Below are 20,789 nucleotides of genomic sequence, written 5' to 3' on the forward strand. Positions count from 1 at the left end.
CTATAAAATATCACTAATTGATTGATTGATTGATTGATTGATTGATTGATTGCACGTTTTTCCCCAGGAGCTGGGGGGGGCGTGGATTGGACCCCCGAGGCTGGTAATTTGCTGTGGAAATGTCAACTGGGTGGAGTCAATAAAAAGAGGATAAAAAGAGGGAGAGCAGATGGGGCTTGGGCTTGCTGATCGTCCTGTGAGCTTGACCACTGAGGTAGCCCCTGGCTAGAAGAGGGGGGGGGGTCCCATGGCAGGGGTCTCCTGTTCTTTGGGGGGGGGGTGGGTGGAGGGAGGAAGTGCTCTTATATGGGGGTCTTACTCCTGGAAAGGAAGCTGTTTTTGTTTAAAAAGCTCCTTGTTTTGCAGGCAGTCAACTGTATTTATTAATCAATCAATCAATTGTATTTATTGAGCGCTTACTGTGTGCAGAGCACTGTACTAAACGCTTGGGAAGTACAAGTTGGCAACATATAGAGACAGTCCCTACCCAACAGTGGGCTCACAGTCTAAAACGGGGAGTCTAAAAGAGGGGGGGAGTCTAAAAGGGGGGGGTAAGTGTTACGTATTTACTGTGTGTAGAGCACTGTACTAAGTGCTTGGGAGAGTAATGATAATAATAATAATGATGGCATTTATTAAGCGCCTACTATGTGCAAAGCATTGTTCTAAGCGCTGGGGAGGTTACAAGGTGATCAGGTTGTCCCACGGCGGGGCTCAGAGTCTTAATCCCCATTTTCCAGATGAGGTAAGTGAGGCCCAGAGAAGTGACTTGAAAGTCACACAGTGGCGGAGGTGAGGCCCAGTGAAGTGACTTGCCCAAAGTCACACAGTGGCGGAGGCGGGATTGGAACCCATGACCTCCGACACCCAAGCCCGGGCTCTTTCTACTGAGCCGCGCTGCTTCTCTATAGGACAGACGCATTCCCTGCCCACAGTGAGGTTACAGTCTAGAGGGGGAGGCAGATGTTAATATAATTGCAGCCCCCCTGCCCACCCCCGCTTTAGCCTTGGCCATTTTATTCCCTTCCCTCCACTGGGATCTCTTTAATTCTTTTTATATGGTGTTTGTTAAATGTTTATTATGTGCCAGGCACTGTACTAGACGCTGGGGTAGTTACAAGTTCGTCAGGTTGGATGCAGTCCGTGTCCCACTTGGGGCTCACGATCTCAAGGCCCATTTTAGAGCTGAGGGAATTGAGGCCCAGTGAAGTGACTGGCCCAAGGTCACACAGTGGGCAAGTGGAGGAGCGAGGATTAGAACCCAGGCTTTGTGGGTTTCCAGGACTGTGCTCTACCCACTAGCCCACACTGCTTCTCTGCTTTCCACCCTCTCCCCGCTTCTTCTTTCATTAATTCATTCAATCGTATTTATTGAGCGCTTACCATAAGAGAAGCAGCGTGGCTCAGTGGCAAGAGCCCGAGCTTTGGAGTCAGTGGTCATGGGTTCAAATCTCGGCTCCGCCAATTGTCAGCTGGGTGACTTTGGGCAAGTCACTTCACTTCTCTGGGCCTCAGTGACCTCATCTGTAAAATGGGGATGAAGACTGTGAGCCCCCCGTGGGACAGCCTGATCACCTGATAACCTCCCCAGTGCTTAGAACAGTGCTTTGCGCATAGTAAGTGCCTACTAAATGCCATTATTATTATTGTTAGCTGTGTGACTTTGGGCAAGTCACTTCACTTCTCTGGGCCTCAGTTCCCTCATCTGTAAAATGGGGATGAAGGCTGTGAGCCCCCCCATTGGGACAACCTGATCACCTTGTAACCTCCCCAGTGCTTAGAGCAGTGCTTTGCATGTAGTAAGCGCTTAATAAATGCCATTATTATTATTATTACTGTGTGCAGAACACTGTACGAAGCGCTTGGAAAGTACAATTCGGCGACAGAATTGTTCCCTTCTGGTTCTCCCAGCCGAGTGGTCCCCAAAGTCCCGTGTGCTAAACTGAGCCGGACTTTTCATTCATTCATTCAATCGTGTGTGTTGAGCGCTTACTGTGTGCAGAGCACTATACTAAGCGCTTGGGAAGTCCAAGTTGGCAACATACAGAGACTGTCCCTACCCAACAGTGGGCTCACAGTCTAGAAGATCCTTTCCTCCCCCGCAGCCCGGGCCATGGGGAAGGAGAAAACCCACATCAACATCGTGGTCATCGGCCACGTGGACTCGGGCAAGTCCACCACCACCGGCCACCTCATCTATAAATGCGGAGGCATCGACAAGCGGACGATCGAGAAGTTTGAGAAGGAGGCAGCCGAGGTGAGCGGTTCCTCCCCTCCCACCGCCCCCTCTCACTCTTCTGTCCGGGCCTGGAAGCAGACGGGGGAGAGTCTAGGAAGAGGCCCTCACAGGCAACGTGAGATTGAATAAGCAGTGTGAGAGTTGTGTGTGTGTGTTGTGGTGTTTGTGTGCGTCTCCCTCTAGATGGGCAAAACCTCCTTGAAATACACCTGGGTGCTGGACAGTTGTGGACTGCGCCTGAGAGCAGTGGGGAGTCTGGGAAGAGCCTCCTTGGGCAATAATAATAATAATAATGGTATTTATTAAGCGCTTACTATGTGCCAAGCACTGTTCTAAGCACTGGGGAGGTTACAAGGTGATCAGGTTGCCCCACGGGGGGCTCACAGTCTAAATCCCCATTTTACAGATGCGGGAAGTGAGGCCTAGGGAGTTGAAGTGACTTGCACAGTGCCTGAGAGCAGCAGGGAGTCTGGGAAGAGCCTCCTTGGGCAATAATAATAATAATAATGATAATAATGGTATTTATTAAGCGCTTACTATGTGCCAGGCACTGTTCTAAGCGCTGGGGAGGTTACAAGGTGATCAGGTTGTCCCACGGGAGGCTCACAGTCTAAATCCCCATTTTACAGATGCGGGAAGTGAGGCCCAGAAGTGACTTGCCCAAAGTCACACATTGCCTGAGAGCAGCGGGGAGTCTGGGAAAAGCCTCCTTGGGCAATAATAATAATAATAATGGTATTTATTAAGCGCTTACTATGTGCAAAGCACTGTTCTAAGCGCTGGGGAGGTTACCAGGTGATCAGGTTGTCCCACGGGGGGCTTGCAGTCTAAATCCCCATTTTACAGATGCGGGAAGTGAGGCCCAGAGAGTTAAAGTGACTTGCCCAAAGTCACACAGTGCTTGAGAGCAGAGGGGAGTTTGGGAAGGGCCTCCTTGGACAATAATAATAATAATAATAATGGTATTTATTAAGCGTTTACTATGTGCAAAGCACTGTTCTAAGCGCTGGGGAGGTTACAAGGTGATCAGGTTGTCCCACGGGGGGCTCACAGTCTTCATCCCCATTTTACAGATGCGGGAAGTGAGGCCCAGAGAGTTGAAGTGACTTGCCCAAAATCACACAGTGCCTGAGAGCAGCGGGGAGTCTGGGAAGAGCCTCCTTGGGCAATAATAATAATAATGGTATTGATTAAGCACTTACTATGTGCAAAGCACTGTTCTAAGCGCTGGGTAGGTTACAAGGTGATCAGGTTGTCCCACGGGGGGTTCACAGCTTTCATCCGCATTTTACAGATGCGGGAACGGAGGCCCGGAGAGTTTGTGACTTGCCCAATGTCACACAGCTGACAAGTGTGTGACACTCCCCCTCCTCCCCCTCCCCCCCCACCTTACCTCCTTCCCCTCCCCACATCACCTGTATATATGTTTGTAGGTATTTATTACTCTATTTTATTTGTACATATTCATTCTATTTATTTTATTTTGTTAATATGTTTAGTTGTCTGTCTCCCCCTTCTAGCCTGTGAGCCTGCTGTCGGGTAGGGACCTTCTCTATATGTTGCCAGCTTGGACTTCCCAAGCGCTTAGTACAGTGCTCTGCACACAGTAAGCGCTCAATAAATATGACTGAATGAATGAAGGAAGTAGCGGAGCTGGGATTTGAACTCATGCCTCCCAAGCCCGGGCTCTTTCCACCGAGCCACGCTGCTTCTTAATGTGAGCTTGAGTTCAGTGCCTGGCATAAACGCCATAAAAAAAAGGAGTGAAAAGGATCCCACTGGAGGGGAGGGAATAAAAAGGGTAGTGTGTATTGTGTCGTGGGGTGTTGTTTGTGTGTCCGTCCTATTTAAAGGACGCCCGGGTGCTGGACAAACTGAAGGCCTGGGACGGGGGACGTGGGGGGAGTCTAGGAAGAGGCCTCCACAGGCAATCATCATCATCATCATCAATCGTATTTATTGAGCTCTTACAATGTGCAGAGCACTGTACTAAGCGCTTGGGAAGTACAAATTGGCAACATATAGAGACAGTCCCTACCCAACAGTGGGCTCACAGTCTAAAAGGGGGAGACAGAGAACAAAACCAAACATACTAACAAAATAAAATAAATAGAATAGATATGTACAAGTAAAATAAATAGAGTAATAAATCTGTACAAACATATATACAGGTGCTGTGGGGAAGGGAAGGAGGTAATGTGTGCGGGGGGTGTGAGTGGCCACCCTGTGTCCGTCCACCCAGATGGGCAAAGGGTCCTTCAAGTACGCCTGGGTGCTGGACAAACTGAAAGCGGAGCGCGAGCGGGGCATCACCATTGACATCTCCCTGTGGAAGTTCGAGACGGTCAAATACTACATCACCATCATAGACGCCCCCGGCCACCGGGACTTCATCAAGAATATGATCACCGGCACCTCCCAGGTAGCCCCTCCCCGCCCTTCCCCCGGACGATGGCATCCGCGTGCCCAGATTGTCCAAATCATCCCAACTTGTACTTCCCAATCAATCAATCGTATTTATTGAGCGCTTACTGTGTGCAGAGCACTGGACTAAGCGCTTGGGAAGCACAAGTTGGCAACATATAGAGACAGTCCCTACCCGACAGTGGGCTCACAGTCTAAAATCAATCAATCATATTTATTGAGCGCTTACTGTGTGCAGAGCACTGTACTAAGCGCTTGGGAAGCCCAAGTTGGCAACACACAGAGACGGTCCCTACCCAACAGTGGGCTCACAGTGTAGAAGGGGGAGACAGACAACAAAACATATTAACAAAATAAATAGAATAGATATGTACTGCACACAGTAAGCACTCAATAAATACGATTGAATGAATGAATCTGGGCCGATGTGGAGTGATCTCGGTAATCAATCAATCGTATTTATTGAGCGCTTACTGTGTGCAGAGCACTGGACTAAGCGCTTGGGAAGCACAAGTTGGCAACACATAGAGACGGTCCCTACCCAACAGTGGGCTCACAGTCTAGAAGGGGGAGACAGAGAACAAAACCAAACGTATTAACAAAATAAAATAGAATAGATATGTACTGCGCACAGTAAGCGCTCAATAAATACGATTGAATGAATGAATCTGGGCCGATGTGGAGTGAGCTCGGTAATCAATCAATCGTATTCATTGAGCGCTTACTGTGTGCAGAGCACTGGACTAAGTGCTTGGGAAGTACAAGTTGGCAACATATAGAGACAGTCCCTACCCAACAGTGGGCTTGAGGGTGAGAGAGCGGGTAATAATAATAATAATAATAATAATAATAATAGCATTTATTAAGTGCTTACTATGTGCACTGTTCTAAGTGCTGAGGAGGTTACAAGATGATCAGGTTGTCCCACGGGGGGCTCACAGTCATAATCCCCATTTTACAGGTGAAGTGACTGAGGCCCGGAGAAGTGAAGTGACTTGCCCCAAGTCACACAGCTGACAGTTGGCAGAGCCGGGATTTGAACCCATGACCTCTGACTTCAAAGCCCGGGCTCCTTCCACTGAGCCACGCTGCTTCCCCAGTCTGTCTGCATCTCTCAGAGGGGGGAATTATAAAGCCCAGAACAGTGGAAGTCAAAAGGACCAGGGAGAATAATAATTAATAATAATAATAATAATAATGGTATTTAAGCACTTACTATGTGTCAGGCACTGTACCAAGTGCTGGAATGGATACGAGCAAATCGGATTGGACACAGTCCCTGTCTCACCTAGGGCTCTCAAGCGCTTAGTACAGTGCTCTGCACACAGTAAGCACTCAATAAGCACGATTGAAGGAATGAATTCCCCATTTTACAGACAAGGTAACAGGCCCAGAGAAGTGAAGTGACTTGCCTAAGGTCACCCAGGTCCTCCTCCTCCTTCAATCAATCAATCAGTCGTATTTATCGAGCGCTTACTGTGTGCAGAGCACTGTACTAAGCGCTTGGGAAGTCCAAGTCGGCAACATCTAGAGACAGTCCCTACCCAACAGTGGGCTCACAGTCTAGAAGGGGGAGACAGACAACAAAACATATTAACAAAATAATATAAATAGAATAAATGTTTACAAATAATATTAATAAATCCGTACAAACCTATATATATAGGTGCTTCATTCATCCATCCATTCAATCATATTCATTGAGCGCTTACTGTGTGCAGAGCACTGTACTAAGCGCTTGGGAAGTCCAAGTCGGCAACATCTAGAGACAGTCCCTACCCAACAGCGGGCTCACAGTCTAAAAGGGGGAGACGGAGAACAAAACCAAACATACTAACAAAATAAAATAAATAGAATCAATGTTTACAAATAAAATTAATAAATCCGTACAAACATATATGCATATATATAGGTGCTTCATTCATCCATCCATTTAATCATATTCATTGAGTGCTTACTGTGTGCAGAGCATTGTACTAAGCGCTTGGGAAGTCCAAGTCGGCAACACATAGAGGCAGTCCCTACCCAACAGCGGGCTCACAGTCTGAGGGGGAGACAGACAACAAAACCAAACATACTAACAAAATAAAATAAATAGAATAGATATTGTGGCTCAGTGGAAAGAGCCCGGGCTTTGGAGTTCCCTTCCCCACAGCACCTGTATATATGTTTGTACATATTTATTACTCTATTTATTTATTTATTTTACTTGTACATATCTATTCTATTTATTTTATTTTGTTAGTATGTTTGGTTTTGTTCTCCGTCTCCCCATTTTAGACTGCGAGCCCACTGTTGGGTAGGGACTGTCTCTAGATGTTGCCAACTTGTACTTCCCAAGCGCTTAGTCCAGTGCTCTGCACACAGTAAGCGCTCAATAAATACGACTGATGATGATGATGAGTCAGAGGTCATGGGTTCAAATCCCGCTCTGCCGCTTGTCAGCTGTGTGACTTTGGGCGAGTCACTTCACTCCTCTGTGCCTCAGTCGCCTCATCTGGAAAATGGGGATTAAGTCTGTGAGCCCCACGTGGGACAACTTCATCATCATCATCAATCGTATTTATTGAGCGCTTACTATGTGCAGAGCACTGTACTAAGCGCTTGGGAAGTACAAATTGGCAACATCTAGAGACAGTCCCTACCCAACAGTGGGCTCACAGTCTAAAAGGGGGAGACAGAGAACAAAACCAAACATACTAACAAAATAAAATAAATAGAATAGATATGTACAAATAAAATAGAGTAAAAAATATGTACAAACATATATACATATATACAGGTGCTGTGGGGAAGGGAAGGAGGTAAGATGGAGGGGGGGGAGGGGGAGAGGACAACTTGACGACCTTGTCTCTGCCCCAGCGCTTAGAACATATGATGGTACATATGATGATGATGCCAGTGCTTGGCACATAGTAAGCGCTTAATAGATGCCATTATCATCATCGTCAATCGTCAATCGTATTTATTGAGCACTTACTATGTGCAGAGCACTGTCATCATCATCATATGTACCAGTAAAATAGAGTAATAAATAGAGTAATAATAATCATCATCATATGTACCAGTAAAATAAATAGAGTAATAAATAGATAGAGTAATAAATAGAGTAATATTCCTCCTCTTTCTTCCTCTTCACCCCGGCCCCAGGCGGACTGCGCCGTGCTGATCGTGGCGGGCGGCGTGGGCGAGTTTGAAGCCGGCATCTCGAAGAACGGGCAGACGCGGGAGCACGCCTTGTTGGCCTACACCTTGGGCGTGAAGCAGCTCATCGTGGGCGTCAACAAGATGGACTCCACCGAGCCCCCCTACAGCGCCCAGCGCTTCCAGGAGATCACCAAGGAAGTGAGCGCCTACATCAAGAAGGTCGGCTACAACCCCGCCGCCGTGGCCTTCGTGCCCATCTCCGGCTGGCACGGGGACAACATGCTGGAGGCCAGCGGCAAAGTAAGGGCGAGGGGCCGCGTGCCTTCGGCCACGGTAACGATGCCATTTGTTGAGAATAATAATGATGATGATGGCATTTATTAAGCGCTCACTAGGTGCAAACCGTGGTTCTAAGCGCTGGGGGGTTATAAGGTGATCGGGTTGTCCCATGGGAGCTCTCAGTTTTAATCCCCATTTTACAGATGAGGGAACTGAGGCCTAGAGAAGTGAAGTGACTTGCCCAAAGTCACCCAGCTGACAAGTGGCGGAGCTGGGATTTGAACCCGTGACCTCTGACTCCAAAGCCCGGGCTCTTTCCACTGAGCCACACTGCTTCTCTAATTATGATTAAGAACTTACCAAGTCAGGACGTGCATTTAGCACAGTGCTCTGCACATAGTAAGTGCTCAATACTCCTGATGGATTGATATAATAATAATAATGATGGCATTTATTAAGCACTTACTATGTGCAAAGCACTGTTCTAAGCGCTGGGGGGGTTATAAGGTGATCAGGTTGTCCCATGGGAGCTCTCAGTTTGAATCCCCGTTTTCCAGATGAGGGAACTGAGGCCCAGAGAAGTGAAGTGACTTGCCCAAAGTCACCCAGCTGACAATTGGCAAAGCTGGGATTTGAACCCGTGACCTCTGACTCCAAAGCCCAGGCTCCTTCCACTGAGCCACACTGCTTCTCTAATTATGATTAAGAACTTACCAAGTCGGGATGCGTCTGCTAGTTTTGTGGTGTGGTACTCTCCCAAGCGCTTAGCACAGTGCTCTGCACATAGTAAGTGCTCAATAAATACTCCTGATGGATTGATATAATAATAATAATGATGATGGCATTTATTAAGTGCTTACTATGTGCAAAGCATGCTTCTAAGCGCAGGGGAGGTTACAAGGTGATCAGGTTGTCCCACGGGAGGCTCAGTCTTCAACCCCATTTTACAAATGAAGGAACTGAGGCCAGAGAAGTGAGGTGACTTGCCCAGCTGACGATTGGCGAAGCTGGGATTTGAACCCATGACCTCTGACTCCAAAGCCCGGGCTCTTTCCACTGGGCCACACTGCTTCTCTAATTATGATTAAGAACTTACCAAGTCGGGACGTGTCTGCTAATTTTGTGGTGTGGTACTCTCCCAAGCACTTAGCACAGTGCTCTGCACATAGTACGTGCTCAATACTCCTGATGGATTGATATAATAATAATAATGATGGCATTTATTAAGTGCTTACTATGTGCAAAGCACTGTTCTAAGTGCTGGGGGGTTATAAGGTGATCAGGTTGTCCCATGGGGGCTCACAGTTTTAATCCCCATTTTACCGATGAGGGAACTGAGGCCCAGAGAAGTGAAGTGACTTGCCCAAAGTCACCCAGCTGACAATTGGCAGAGCTGGGATTTGAACCCATGACCTCTGACTCCAAAGCCCGGGCTCTTTCCACTGAGCCACATTGCTTCTCTAATTATGATTAAGAACTTACCCAGTCGGGACGTATCTGCTAATTTTGTGGTGTGGTACTCTCCCAAGCATTTAGCACAGTGCTCTGCACATAGTAAGTGCTCAATACTCCTAATGGATTGATATAATAATAATAATAATAATAATAATAATAATGATGGCATTTATTAAGCGCTTACCATGTGCAAAGCAATGTTCTAAGCGCTGGGGGGGTTATAAGGTGATCAGGTTGTCCCATGGCGGCTCTCAGTTTTAATTCCCCATTTTACAGATGAGGGAACTGAGGCCCAGAGAAGTGAAGTGACATGCCCAAAGTCACCCAGCTGACAAGCGGCGGAGCTGGGATTTGAACCCGTGACCTCTGACTCCAAAGCCCGGGCTCTTTCCACTTTGCCACACTGCTTCTCTGATTGTCATTAAGAACTTACCAGGTCAATCAATCAATCATATTTATTGAGCACCTACTGTGTGCAGAGCACTGTACTAAGCGCTTGGGAAGTCCAAGTTGGCAACATAGAGAGACGGTCCCTACCCAACGGCGGGCGCTCAGTCTAGAAGGGGGAGACAGACGACAAAACATATTAACGAAATAAAATAAATATGTCCAATCTGTATTGATGTCCGTCTCCCCCGACCTTTAGATTGTGATCTCGTTTTGGGCGGTCAATGACACTGTTGTTGGGCTTTCCCAAGCGCTTAGCACAGCGCTTAGTAAATAGGGCTGAATGAATGCTCTGCACGCAGTAAGCACTCAAATTCAATCATGCAATCGTATTTCGTTCAGAATAGAGGCAGTGTGGCTCAGTGGAAAGAGCCCGGGCTTTGGAGTCAGAGGTCATGGGTTCTTCCTCCTCCCCTTCCCCACAGCACCTGTATATATGTTTGTACGGATTTATTTTATTTGTAAACATTTATTCTATTTATTTTATTTTGTTAATATGTTTTGTTCTGTCTCCCCCTTCTAGACTGTGAGCCCGCCGTCGGGTAGGGACCGTCTCTATATGTTGCCAACTTGTACTTCCCAAGCGCTTAGTCCAGTGCTCTGCACACAGTAAGCGCTCAATAAATACGATTGAATGAATGCTCTGCACACAGTAAGCACTCAAATTCAATCATACAATCGTATTTTGTTCAGAATTAAAGGCAGCGTGGCTCAGTGGAAAGAGCCCGGGCTTTGGAGTCGGAGGTCATGGGTTCAAATCCCGGCTCTGCCAACTGTCAGCTGGGTGACTTGGGGCAAGTCACTTCACTTCTCTGTGCCTTAGTTCTCTCATCTGGAAAATGGGGGTGAAGACTGTGAGCCCCCCGTGGGAGAACCTGATCACCTTGTAACCTCCCTAGCGCTTAGAACAATGCTTGGCATTGGTAGTAAGCGCTTAATAAATGCTATTATTATTATTATTATTATATTTCATTCATTCATATTTATTGAGCACTTACTGTGTGCAGAGCACTGTACTAAGCACTTGGGAAGTACAAGTTGGCAACATCTAGAGACGGTCAATCAATCAATCGTATTTATTGAGCGCTTACTGTGTGCAGAGCACTGGACTAAGCGCTTGGGAAGTCCAAGTTGGCAACATATAGAGACGGTCCCTACCCAACAGTGGGCTTACAGTCTAGAAGGGGGAGACAGACAACAAAACAAAACATATTAACAAAATATAACAAATAGAATAAATATGTACAATCAATTGTATTTATTGAGTGCTTACTGTGTGCAGAGCACTGGACTAAGCGCTTGGGAAGTCCAAGTTGACAACATAGAGAGATGGTCCCTACCCAACAGCGGGCTTACAGTCTAGAAGGGGGAGACAGACAATGAAACAAAACATATTAACAAAATATAACAAATAGAATAAATATGTACAAGTAAAATAGAGTAATAAATACGTACAAACACATATACAGTGCTCACTGTATGCAGAGCATGGCTCTAAGCGCTTGGGAGAGGACAACAGAATGATAAACGGACGCATTCCCTGCCCACAAGGAGTTTACACCGTAGAGATCAATATCATCAATTGTATTTATTCAATCAATTGTACTTATTGAGCGCTTACTATGTGCGGAGCACTGTACTAAGCGCTTGGGAAGTACAAATTGGCGACACATAGAGACAGTCCCTACCCAACAGTGGGCTCACAGTCTAAAAGGGGCAGAGGGAAATCAATCAATCAATCAATCAATCCATCGTATTTATTGAGCGCTTACTGTGTGCAGAGCACTGTACTAAGCGCTTGGGAAGTCCAAGTTGGTAACATAGAGAGACAGTCCCTACCCAGCAGTGGGCTCACAGTCTCAAAAATGATCAATAAATGATTGATCTAAAAAAGATCAATAAATATGATTGATCGGGGCAGGCAGAGGGTGGCATATAAGGCAAGGAAGTGATCGCCTCTCTTGGAAGCTCATTGCAGGGGGTCGCCTTCTCTATGTGTTGCCAACTTGTACTTTCCAAGCGCTTAGTACAGTGCTCTGCACCCACTAAGTGCTCAATAAATACGATTGATTGATTGATTGATTGATTTTCCCTCTGGCCCACAGATGCCGTGGTTTAAGGGCTGGAAGATCACCCGGAAAGAAGGGAACGCAGTGGGCACCACCCTCATGGAAGCCCTGGACGCCATCCTCCCGCCCTCCAGGCCCACGGACAAGCCGCTGCGACTCCCGCTGCAGGACGTCTACAAGATCGGGGGTGAGCGAGGCTATGGGGGGCCCTCCCCGTGAGACCGGTGGGAGGTGAGAAGTGCTCACTACGTGCCAAGCACTGTACTGAACCCTGGGGGAGATACAAGATGAGTGGGCCCATAATAATAATAATGGCATTTATTAAGCGCTTACTATGTGCAAAGCACGGTTCTAAGCGCTGGGGAGGTTACAAGATGATCAGGTTGCCCCACGGGGGGCTCACAGCCTTAATCCCCATTTTACAGATGAGGTAACTGAGGCACAGAGAAGTGACTTGCCCAAAGACACACAGCTGACAGTTGGCGGAGCCGGGATTTGAACCCATGACCTCTGACTCCAAAGCCCGGGCTCTTTCCATTGAGCCACGCTGCTTCTGTAATAATAATAATAATAATAATAATAATAATAATAATGGCATTTAAGCACTTACTATGTGCAAAGCGCTGTTCTAAGTGCTGGGGGGGGTGATCAGGTTGTCCCACGCGGGGCTCACAGTCTTAATCCCCATTTTATAGATAAGGGAACTGAGGCTCAGAGAAGTGACATGCCCAAGGTCTCTCAGCAGGCAGGTGGCGGAGCCGGGATTCAAACCCATGACCTCTGACTCCAAAGCCCGAGCTCTTTCCTCTGAGCCACGCTGCTTCACAGTCCAGTGGGGAGACTAGGGATTGAATCCCCATTTTACAGATGGGGAAACTGGGGCCCAGGGAAATTAAGGGACTTGCCCAAGTTAATAATAATAATAATAATAATAATAATAATAATGAGGATGGCATTTGTTAAGCGCTTACTATGTGCAAAGCACTGTTCTAAGCGCTGGGGAGGTTACAAGGTGATCAGGTTGTCCCACGGGGGGCTCACAGTCTTAAACCCCATTTTACAGATGAGGCAACTGAGGCACAGAGACGTGAAGTGACTTACCCAAAGTCACACAGCTGGCAATTGGCAGAGCCGGGACTTGAACCCATGACCTCTGACTCCAAAGCCCGGGCTCTTTTCCACTGAGCCACGCTGCTTCTCTAGTTCACCCAGAAAGGACTACTGGGGTGGCAGTGGCGTAGTAGAGCGAGCACAGCCCTGGGAGTACGGAAGGACCCGGGTTCTAATCGCGGCTCCGCCGCTTGTCTGCTGTGCGACTTGGGTAAGTCACTTCTCTGTGCCTCAGTTTCCTCATCATAAAACAATCAATCAATCGTATTGAGCACTTACTGTGTGCAGAGCACTATACTAAGTGCTTAGGAAATACAAGTTGGCAACATATAGAGACAGTCCCTACCGAACAGTGGGCTCACAGTCTAAAAGGGGGAGACAGAGAACAAAACCAAACATACTAACAAAATAAATAGAATCATCATCATCATCAATCATATTTACTGAGCGCTTACTGTGTGCAGAACACTGTACTAAGCGCTTAGGAAGTCCAAGTTGGCAACATATAGAGACAGTCTCTACCCAACAGTGGGCTCACAGTCTAAAAGGGGGAGACAGAGACCAAAACCAAACATACTAACAAAATAAAATAAATAGAATCGTCATCATCATCATCAATCGTATTTACTGAGCGCTTACTGTGTGCAGAACACTGTACTAAGCGCTTAGGAAGTCCAAGTTGGCAACATATAGAGACAGTCTCTACCCAACAGTGGGCTCACAGTCTAAAAGGGGGAGACAGAGACCAAAACCAAACATACTAACAAAATAAAATAAATAGAATCATCATCATCATCATCAATCGTATTTATTGAGCACTTACTGTGTGCAGAGCACTGTACTAAGCACTTGGGAAGTCCAAGTTGGCAACATCTAGAGACAGTCCCTACCCAACAGTGGGCTCACAGTCTAAAAGGGGGAGACAGAGAATGAAACCAAACATACTAACAAAATAAAATAAATAGAATCATCATCATCATCATCAATTGTATTTGTTGAGCGCTTACTGTGTGCAGAACACTGTGCTAAGCGCTTAGGAAGTCCAAGTTGGCAACATCTAGAGACAGTCCCTACCCAACAGTGGGCTCACAGTCTAAAAGGGGGAGACAGAGACCAAAACCAAACATACTAACAAAATAAAACAAATAGAATCATCATCATCATCAATCGTATTTATTGAGCGCTTACTGTGTGCAGAGCACTGTACTAAGCACTTGGGAAGCACAAGTTGGCAACATATAGAGACAGTCCCTACCCAACAGTGGGCTCACAGTCTAAAAGGGGGGGACAGAGACCAAAACCAAACGTACTAATAAAATAAATAGAATCATCATCATCAATCGTATTTATTGAGCGCTCACTGTGCAGAGCACTGTACTAAGCACTTTGGAAGTCCAAGTTGGCAACATCTAGAGACAGTCCCTACCCAACAGTGGGCTCACAGTCTAAAAGGGGGAGACAGAGACCAAAACCAACCATACTAACAAAATAAAATAAATAGAATAGACATGTACAAGTAAAATCTGTACAAACGTATATACAGGTGCTGTGGGGAAGGGAAGGAGGTAAGATGGGGCCGTAAACAAGAATTAAGACCGTGAGCCCCGTGTGGTCCAGCTCGATTTACTTGAGTCTGCCCTGGCGCTCAGCAAGCCCTGAATGACCAGAACTATTATCTGAACCCCCTTTTTTTTTTTTCCCTGGAAATCAGGCATCGGCACGGTGCCCGTGGGCCGGGTGGAGACGGGCTTCCTGAAGCCGGGCATGGTGGTGACCTTTGCCCCCTGCAATGTGACCACGGAGGTGAAGTCGGTGGAGATGCATCACGAGGCCTTGGCGGAGGCGCTGCCCGGGGACAACGTGGGCTTCAACGTGAAGAACGTGTCGGTGAAGGACATCCGCCGTGGGAACGTGGCCGGGGACAGCAGGAACGACCCCCCCATGGAGGCGGCCAGCTTCACGGCCCAGGTGACCGGGATTCCCTTTGGGGGGCCTTCCATCCGCCCCTCTGCCAGGAGCCTATTGCCCAAAGGATCCATCCATCAATGGCGATAATAATAATAATAATGGTACTTGTTAAGCACTTGCTATGTGCTAAGCACTGGGGTAGATGCGGGGTAACTAGGTTGTCCCACGTGGGGCTCCCAGTCTTCACCTGTATATATGTATATATGGTTGTACATATTTATTACTCTATTTATTTATTTATTTATTTATTTATTTTACTTGTACATTTCTATCCTACTTATTTTATTTTGTTGGTATGTTTGGTTCTGTTCTCTGTCTCCCCCTTTTAGACTGTGAGCCCACTGTTGGGTAGGGACTGTCTCTGTGTGATGCCAATTTGTACTTCCCAAGCGCTTAGTACAGTGCTCTGCACATAGTAAGCGCTCAATAAATACGATTGATTGATTGATTGATTCACCCCCATTTTACAGATGAGGCACAGAGAAGTTACGTTGCCAGCATGCACTTCCCAAGAGCTTAGTACAATCAATCAATCGTATTTATATAATGTAATAGTAATGATGGCATTTGTTAAGTGCTTACTCTGTGCAAAGCACTGTTCTAAGCGCTGGGGATGAGTGAATGAGTGGATGGATGGGTGTGAGTGAGTGAATGAATGAATGAGTGAGCGAATGAATGAGTGAATCATCATCATCATCAATCGTATTTATTGAGCGCTTACTATGTGCAGAGCACTGTGCTAAGCGCTTGGGAAGTACAAATTGGCAACATATACAGTCCCTACCCAACCGTGGGCTCACAGTCTAAAAGGGGGAGACAGAGAACAAAACCAAACATACTAACAAAATAAAATAAATAGAATAGATATGTACAAATAAAATAAATAAATAGAGTAATAAATCTGTATAAACATATATACATATATACAGGTGCTGTGGGGAAGGGAAGGAGGTAAGATGGGGGGGATGGAGAGGGGGACAGTGCTCTGCACACAGGAAGCGCTCAATAAATACGATTGATTGATTGATTGACGGCTCGGGGGCGTGAGGTCGGTGCTGACTTCGAGACTGTGAGCCCACTGTTGGGTAGGGACCGTCTCTGTGTGTTGCCGGCTTGTGCTTCCCAAGCGCTTAGTCCAGTGCTCTGCACACGGTAAGCGCTCAATAAATGCAATTGATTGATTGATTGTGACTTGCCCAAAGTCACACAGCTTTAAAGTGGCAGGGCCGGGATTAGATCCCGTGACCTCCGACTCCCAAGAGCGGGCTCTTTCCATTAAGCCACGCTGCTTCTCTAGGCACTGTACTTTTAGACTGTGAGCCCACTGTTGGGTAGGGACTGTCTCTATATGTTGCCAATTTGTACTTCCCAAACGCTTAGTACAGTGCTCTGCACATAGTAAGTGCTCAATAAATACGTTGATGTACTAAGCCCTAGGGAGAATACTGTAATAACACAGTAAAGTTGGTAGATAAACTCCCTGCCCACAAGGAGCTTACAGCCTAGAGGCAACTGGGTTTGAGGGTGAGCTCCTTGAGGGTAATAATAATAATAATAATAGCATTTATTAAGTGCTTACTATACTAATACCATTATTATTATTATTATCGCCATTGATCGATGGATCCTTTGGGCAGAGCACTGGACTAAGCACTTGGGAAGTGCAAGTTGGCAACATCTAGAGATGGTCCCGACCCAACAGCGGGCTCACAGTCTAGAGGGGGGAGACAGACAATGGAACAAAACATGTGGACAGGTGTCAAGTCATCAGAATAAATAGAAATAAAGCTACATGCACATCATTAACAAAATAAATACAATAGTAAATATGGACAAGTAAAATAGAGTAAATCTGTACAGATATACAGGTGCTGTGGGGAGGGGAAGGAGACAGACAACAAAACCAAACATGTGGACAGGTAAGTCATCAGAATAAATAGAAATAAAGCCAGAAGCACATCATTAACAAAATAGAATAGTAAATATGTACAAGTAAAATAAATAGAGTAATAAATCTGTACAGATATACAGGTGCTGCAGGGAGGGGAAGGAGACAGGCAACAAAACAAAACGTGGACAGGTGTCAAGTCATCGGAATAAATAGAAATAAAGCTAGAAGCACATCATTAACAAAATAGAATAGTAAATATGTACAAGTAAAATAAATAGAGTAATAAATCTGTACAAACAGATATACAGGTGCTGTGGGGAGGGGAAGGAGACAGGCAAAAACAAAATGTGGACAGGTGTCAAGTCATCGGAATAAATAGAAATAAAGCTAGAAGCACATCATTAACGAAATAGAATAGTAAATATGTATAAGTAAAATAAATAGAGTAATAAATCTGTACAAACAGATATACAGGTGCTGTGGGGAGGGGAAGGAGACAGGCAACAAAACAAAACGTGGACAGGTGTCAAGTCATCGGAATAAATAGAAATAAAGCTAGAAGCACATCATTAACAAAATAGAATAGTAAATATGTACAAGTAAAATAGAGTAATAAATCTGTACAAACAGATATACAGGTGCTGTGGGGAGGGGAAGGAGACAGACAACAAAACAAAACGTGGACAGGTGTCAAGTCATCGGAATAAATAGAAATAAAGCTAGAAGCACATCAACAAAATAGAATAGTAAATATGTACAAGTAAAATAAATAGAGTAATAAATCTGTACAAACAGATATACAGGTGCTGTGGGGAGGGGAAGGAGACAGGCAAAAACAAAATGTGGACAGGTGTCAAGTCATCGGAATAAATAGAAATAAAGCTAGAAGCACATCATTAACGAAATAGAATAGTAAATATGTATAAGTAAAATAAATAGAGTAATAAATCTGTACAAACAGATATACAGGTGCTGTGGGGAGGGGAAGGAGACAGGCAACAAAACAAAACGTGGACAGGTGTCAAGTCATCGGAATAAATAGAAATAAAGCTAGAAGCACATCATTAACAAAATAGAATAGTAAATATGTACAAGTAAAATAGAGTAATAAATCTGTACAAACAGATATACAGGTGCTGTGGGGAGGGGAAGGAGACAGACAACAAAACAAAACGTGGACAGGTGTCAAGTCATCGGAATAAATAGAAATAAAGCTAGAAGCACATCAACAAAATAGAATAGTAAATATGTACAAGTAAAATAAATAGAGTAATAAATCTGTACAAGCAGATATACAGGTGCTGTGGGGAGGGGAAGGAGGTCGGGTGAGGGGGAAGGGGAGGAGGAGATTAAGGGTGGGAACCCCAGGTGGGACAACCTGATTACCTTATATCTACCCCAGCGCTTAGAATAATAATAGTATTTGTTAAGCAGCGTGGTTCAGTATTTATTTATTTTTTTTGGTACATATCTATTCTATTTATTTTATTTTGTTAGTATGTTTGGTTTTGTTCTCTGTCTCCCCCTTTTAGACTGTGAGCCCACTGTTGGGTAGGGACTGTCTGTATATGTTGCCAATTTGTACTTCCCAAGCGCTTAGTACAGTGCTCTGCACATAGTAAGCGCTCAATAAATACGATTGATGATGATTAAGGAAAGAGCCCGGGCTTTGGAGTCAGAGGTCATGGGTTCAAATCCTGACTCCGCCAACTGTCAGCTGTGTGACTTTGGGCAAGTCACTCAACTTCTCTGTGCCTGTTACCTCATCTGTAAAATGGGGATTAAGACTGTGAGCCCCCCTCCATGGGACAACCTGATCACCTTGTGACCTCCTCAGTGCTTAGTACAGTGCTTTGCACATAGTAAGCGCTTAATGAATGACATCATTATTATTATTAGAACAGTGTTTTGCATGTAGTAAGTGGTTAATAAATGCCATCATTATTATTAGAACAGTGCTTTGCACATAGTAAGTGCTTAATAAATGCCATCATCATTATTATTATTATTAGAACAGTGCTTTGCACATAGTAAGTGCTTAATAACTGCCATCAACATTATTATTATTATTAGAACAGTGCTTTGCACATAGTAAGTGCTTAATAAATGCCATCATCATTATTATTATTATTATTATTATAACAGTGCTTTGCACGTAGTAAGTGCTTAATAAATGGATCATTATTATTAGAACAGTGCTTTGCACATAGTAAGTGTTTAATAGCCATCATCATTATTATTATTATTAGAACAGTGCTTTGCATGTAGTAAGGGCTTAATAAATGCCATCATTATTATTATTATTATTAGAACAGTGCTTTGCACATAGTGCTTAATAAATGCCATCATTATTATTATTAGAACAGTGCTTTGCACGTAGTAAGTGCTTAATAAATGCCATCATCATTATTATTATTATTATTAGAACAGTGCTTTGCATGTAGTAAGTGCTTAATAAATGCCATCATCATTATTATTATTATTAGAACAGTGCTTTGCACGTAGTAAGTGCTTAATAAATGCCATCATTATTATTATTAGAACAGTGTTTTGCATGTAGTAAGTGCTTAATAAATGCCATCATCATTATTATTATTATTATTAGAACAGTGCTTTGCATGTAGTAAGGGCTTAATAAATGCCATCATTATTATTATTATTATTATTATTATTAGAACAGTGCTTTGCATGTAGTAAGGGCTTAATAAATGCCATCATCATTATTATTATTAGAACAGTGCTTTGCACGTAGTAAGTGCTTAATAACTGCCATCATTATTATTATTATTAGAACAGTGCTTTGCACGTAGTAAGTGCTTAATAAATGCCATCATCATTATTATTATTAGAACAGTGTTTTGCACATAGTAAGGGCTTAATAAATGCCATTATTATTATTATTATTTAAGCGCTTACTATGTGCAGAGTACTGTTAGAACAGTGCGTGGCACACAGTAAGGGCTTAACAAGTCCAATATAATTGGTATTCCTTCACCTCTCTGAGCGTCCTCCGGTGCAAAGCACCGAAGGAGGCACCTCGGGGGGCTGTCCTGGCCACCCCACCACGTTCCTCCCAACCCAGGTGATCATCCTGAACCACCCGGGCCGCATCGCCGCCGGCTACTCGCCCGTGCTGGACTGCCACACGGCCCACATCGCCTGCAAATTCGCCGAGCTCCGCGAGAAGATCGACCGGCGGTCGGGCAAGAAGCTGGAGGACAACCCGCAGGCCCTCAAGTCCGGCGACGCCGCCATCGTGCAGATGATCCCCGGGAAGCCCATGTGCGTGGAGAGCTTCTCTCAGTACCCACCTTTAGGTGAGGGCAAAGGTCAGAGGGGGACGCCCGGCCGTGGCAGGGCTGGGCCCGGCGAGGGATGGTCCTCCCCGAGCCCCCTTCTCTGGTGTCCCCGGCCTTCCCTCCGTAGGCCGCTTCGCCGTGCGCGACATGAGGCAGACGGTGGCGGTGGGCGTCATCAAGGCCGTGGAGAAGAAGGCCGCCACCGCGGGCAAAGTCACCAAGTCGGCCGTGAAGGCTAGCAAGAAGTGAGCGGGGCGACGTGGGCGCGGGTGGCGGACTCCCACCTGCCACCCACCCACCTCGCCTCAACTGTATAAATGTGAATAAATCTGCAGCCCTCTGGTCACCTGCCCTGCCGTCTGGCCTGTGTCCGGGGGGGATGGGGATCGGTTTTAGGGCAGGCGTGGACCGGTCGGTGATCGGAACCCGCGGGTAGGCGTTGGTGGCCAAGGTTCTGCACT

At 45.6% G+C, this 20,789-nt stretch overlaps 1 protein-coding gene across 1 annotated transcript; it reads left to right on the forward strand.

Annotated features, from left to right (window-relative positions):
* The first annotated feature begins 2,113 nt into the window (after window positions 1–2,113).
* On the forward strand, window positions 2,114–20,594 carry LOC119938160 (elongation factor 1-alpha-like). The gene is made up of 7 exons (XM_038757865.1): window positions 2,114–2,257; window positions 4,482–4,661; window positions 7,814–8,110; window positions 12,097–12,247; window positions 14,882–15,138; window positions 20,112–20,346; window positions 20,456–20,594. The coding sequence occupies exons 1-7, from the start codon at window positions 2,114–2,116 to the stop codon at window positions 20,575–20,577; spliced, it is 1,386 nt and encodes a 461-aa protein (XP_038613793.1). The 3' UTR covers window positions 20,578–20,594.
* The last annotated feature ends 195 nt before the right edge of the window (window positions 20,595–20,789 follow it).

The sequence above is a fragment of the Tachyglossus aculeatus genome, chromosome 16 (genome assembly GCF_015852505.1).
Source record: "Tachyglossus aculeatus isolate mTacAcu1 chromosome 16, mTacAcu1.pri, whole genome shotgun sequence".
NCBI classification, from domain to species: Eukaryota; Metazoa; Chordata; class Mammalia; order Monotremata; family Tachyglossidae; genus Tachyglossus; species Tachyglossus aculeatus.

Bases quoted from the DNA above. Each gene is read 5' to 3' on its own strand.
- LOC119938160 (XM_038757865.1), top strand. From the start codon at position 2,114: ATGGGGAAGGAGAAAACCCACATCAACATCGTGGTCATCGGCCACGTG. The intron at 8,111-12,096 runs GTAAGGGCGAGG...TCTGGCCCACAG, and splicing joins TGCTGGAGGCCAGCGGCAAA to ATGCCGTGGTTTAAGGGCTG. The intron at 12,248-14,881 runs GTGAGCGAGGCT...CCTGGAAATCAG, and splicing joins GGACGTCTACAAGATCGGGG to GCATCGGCACGGTGCCCGTG.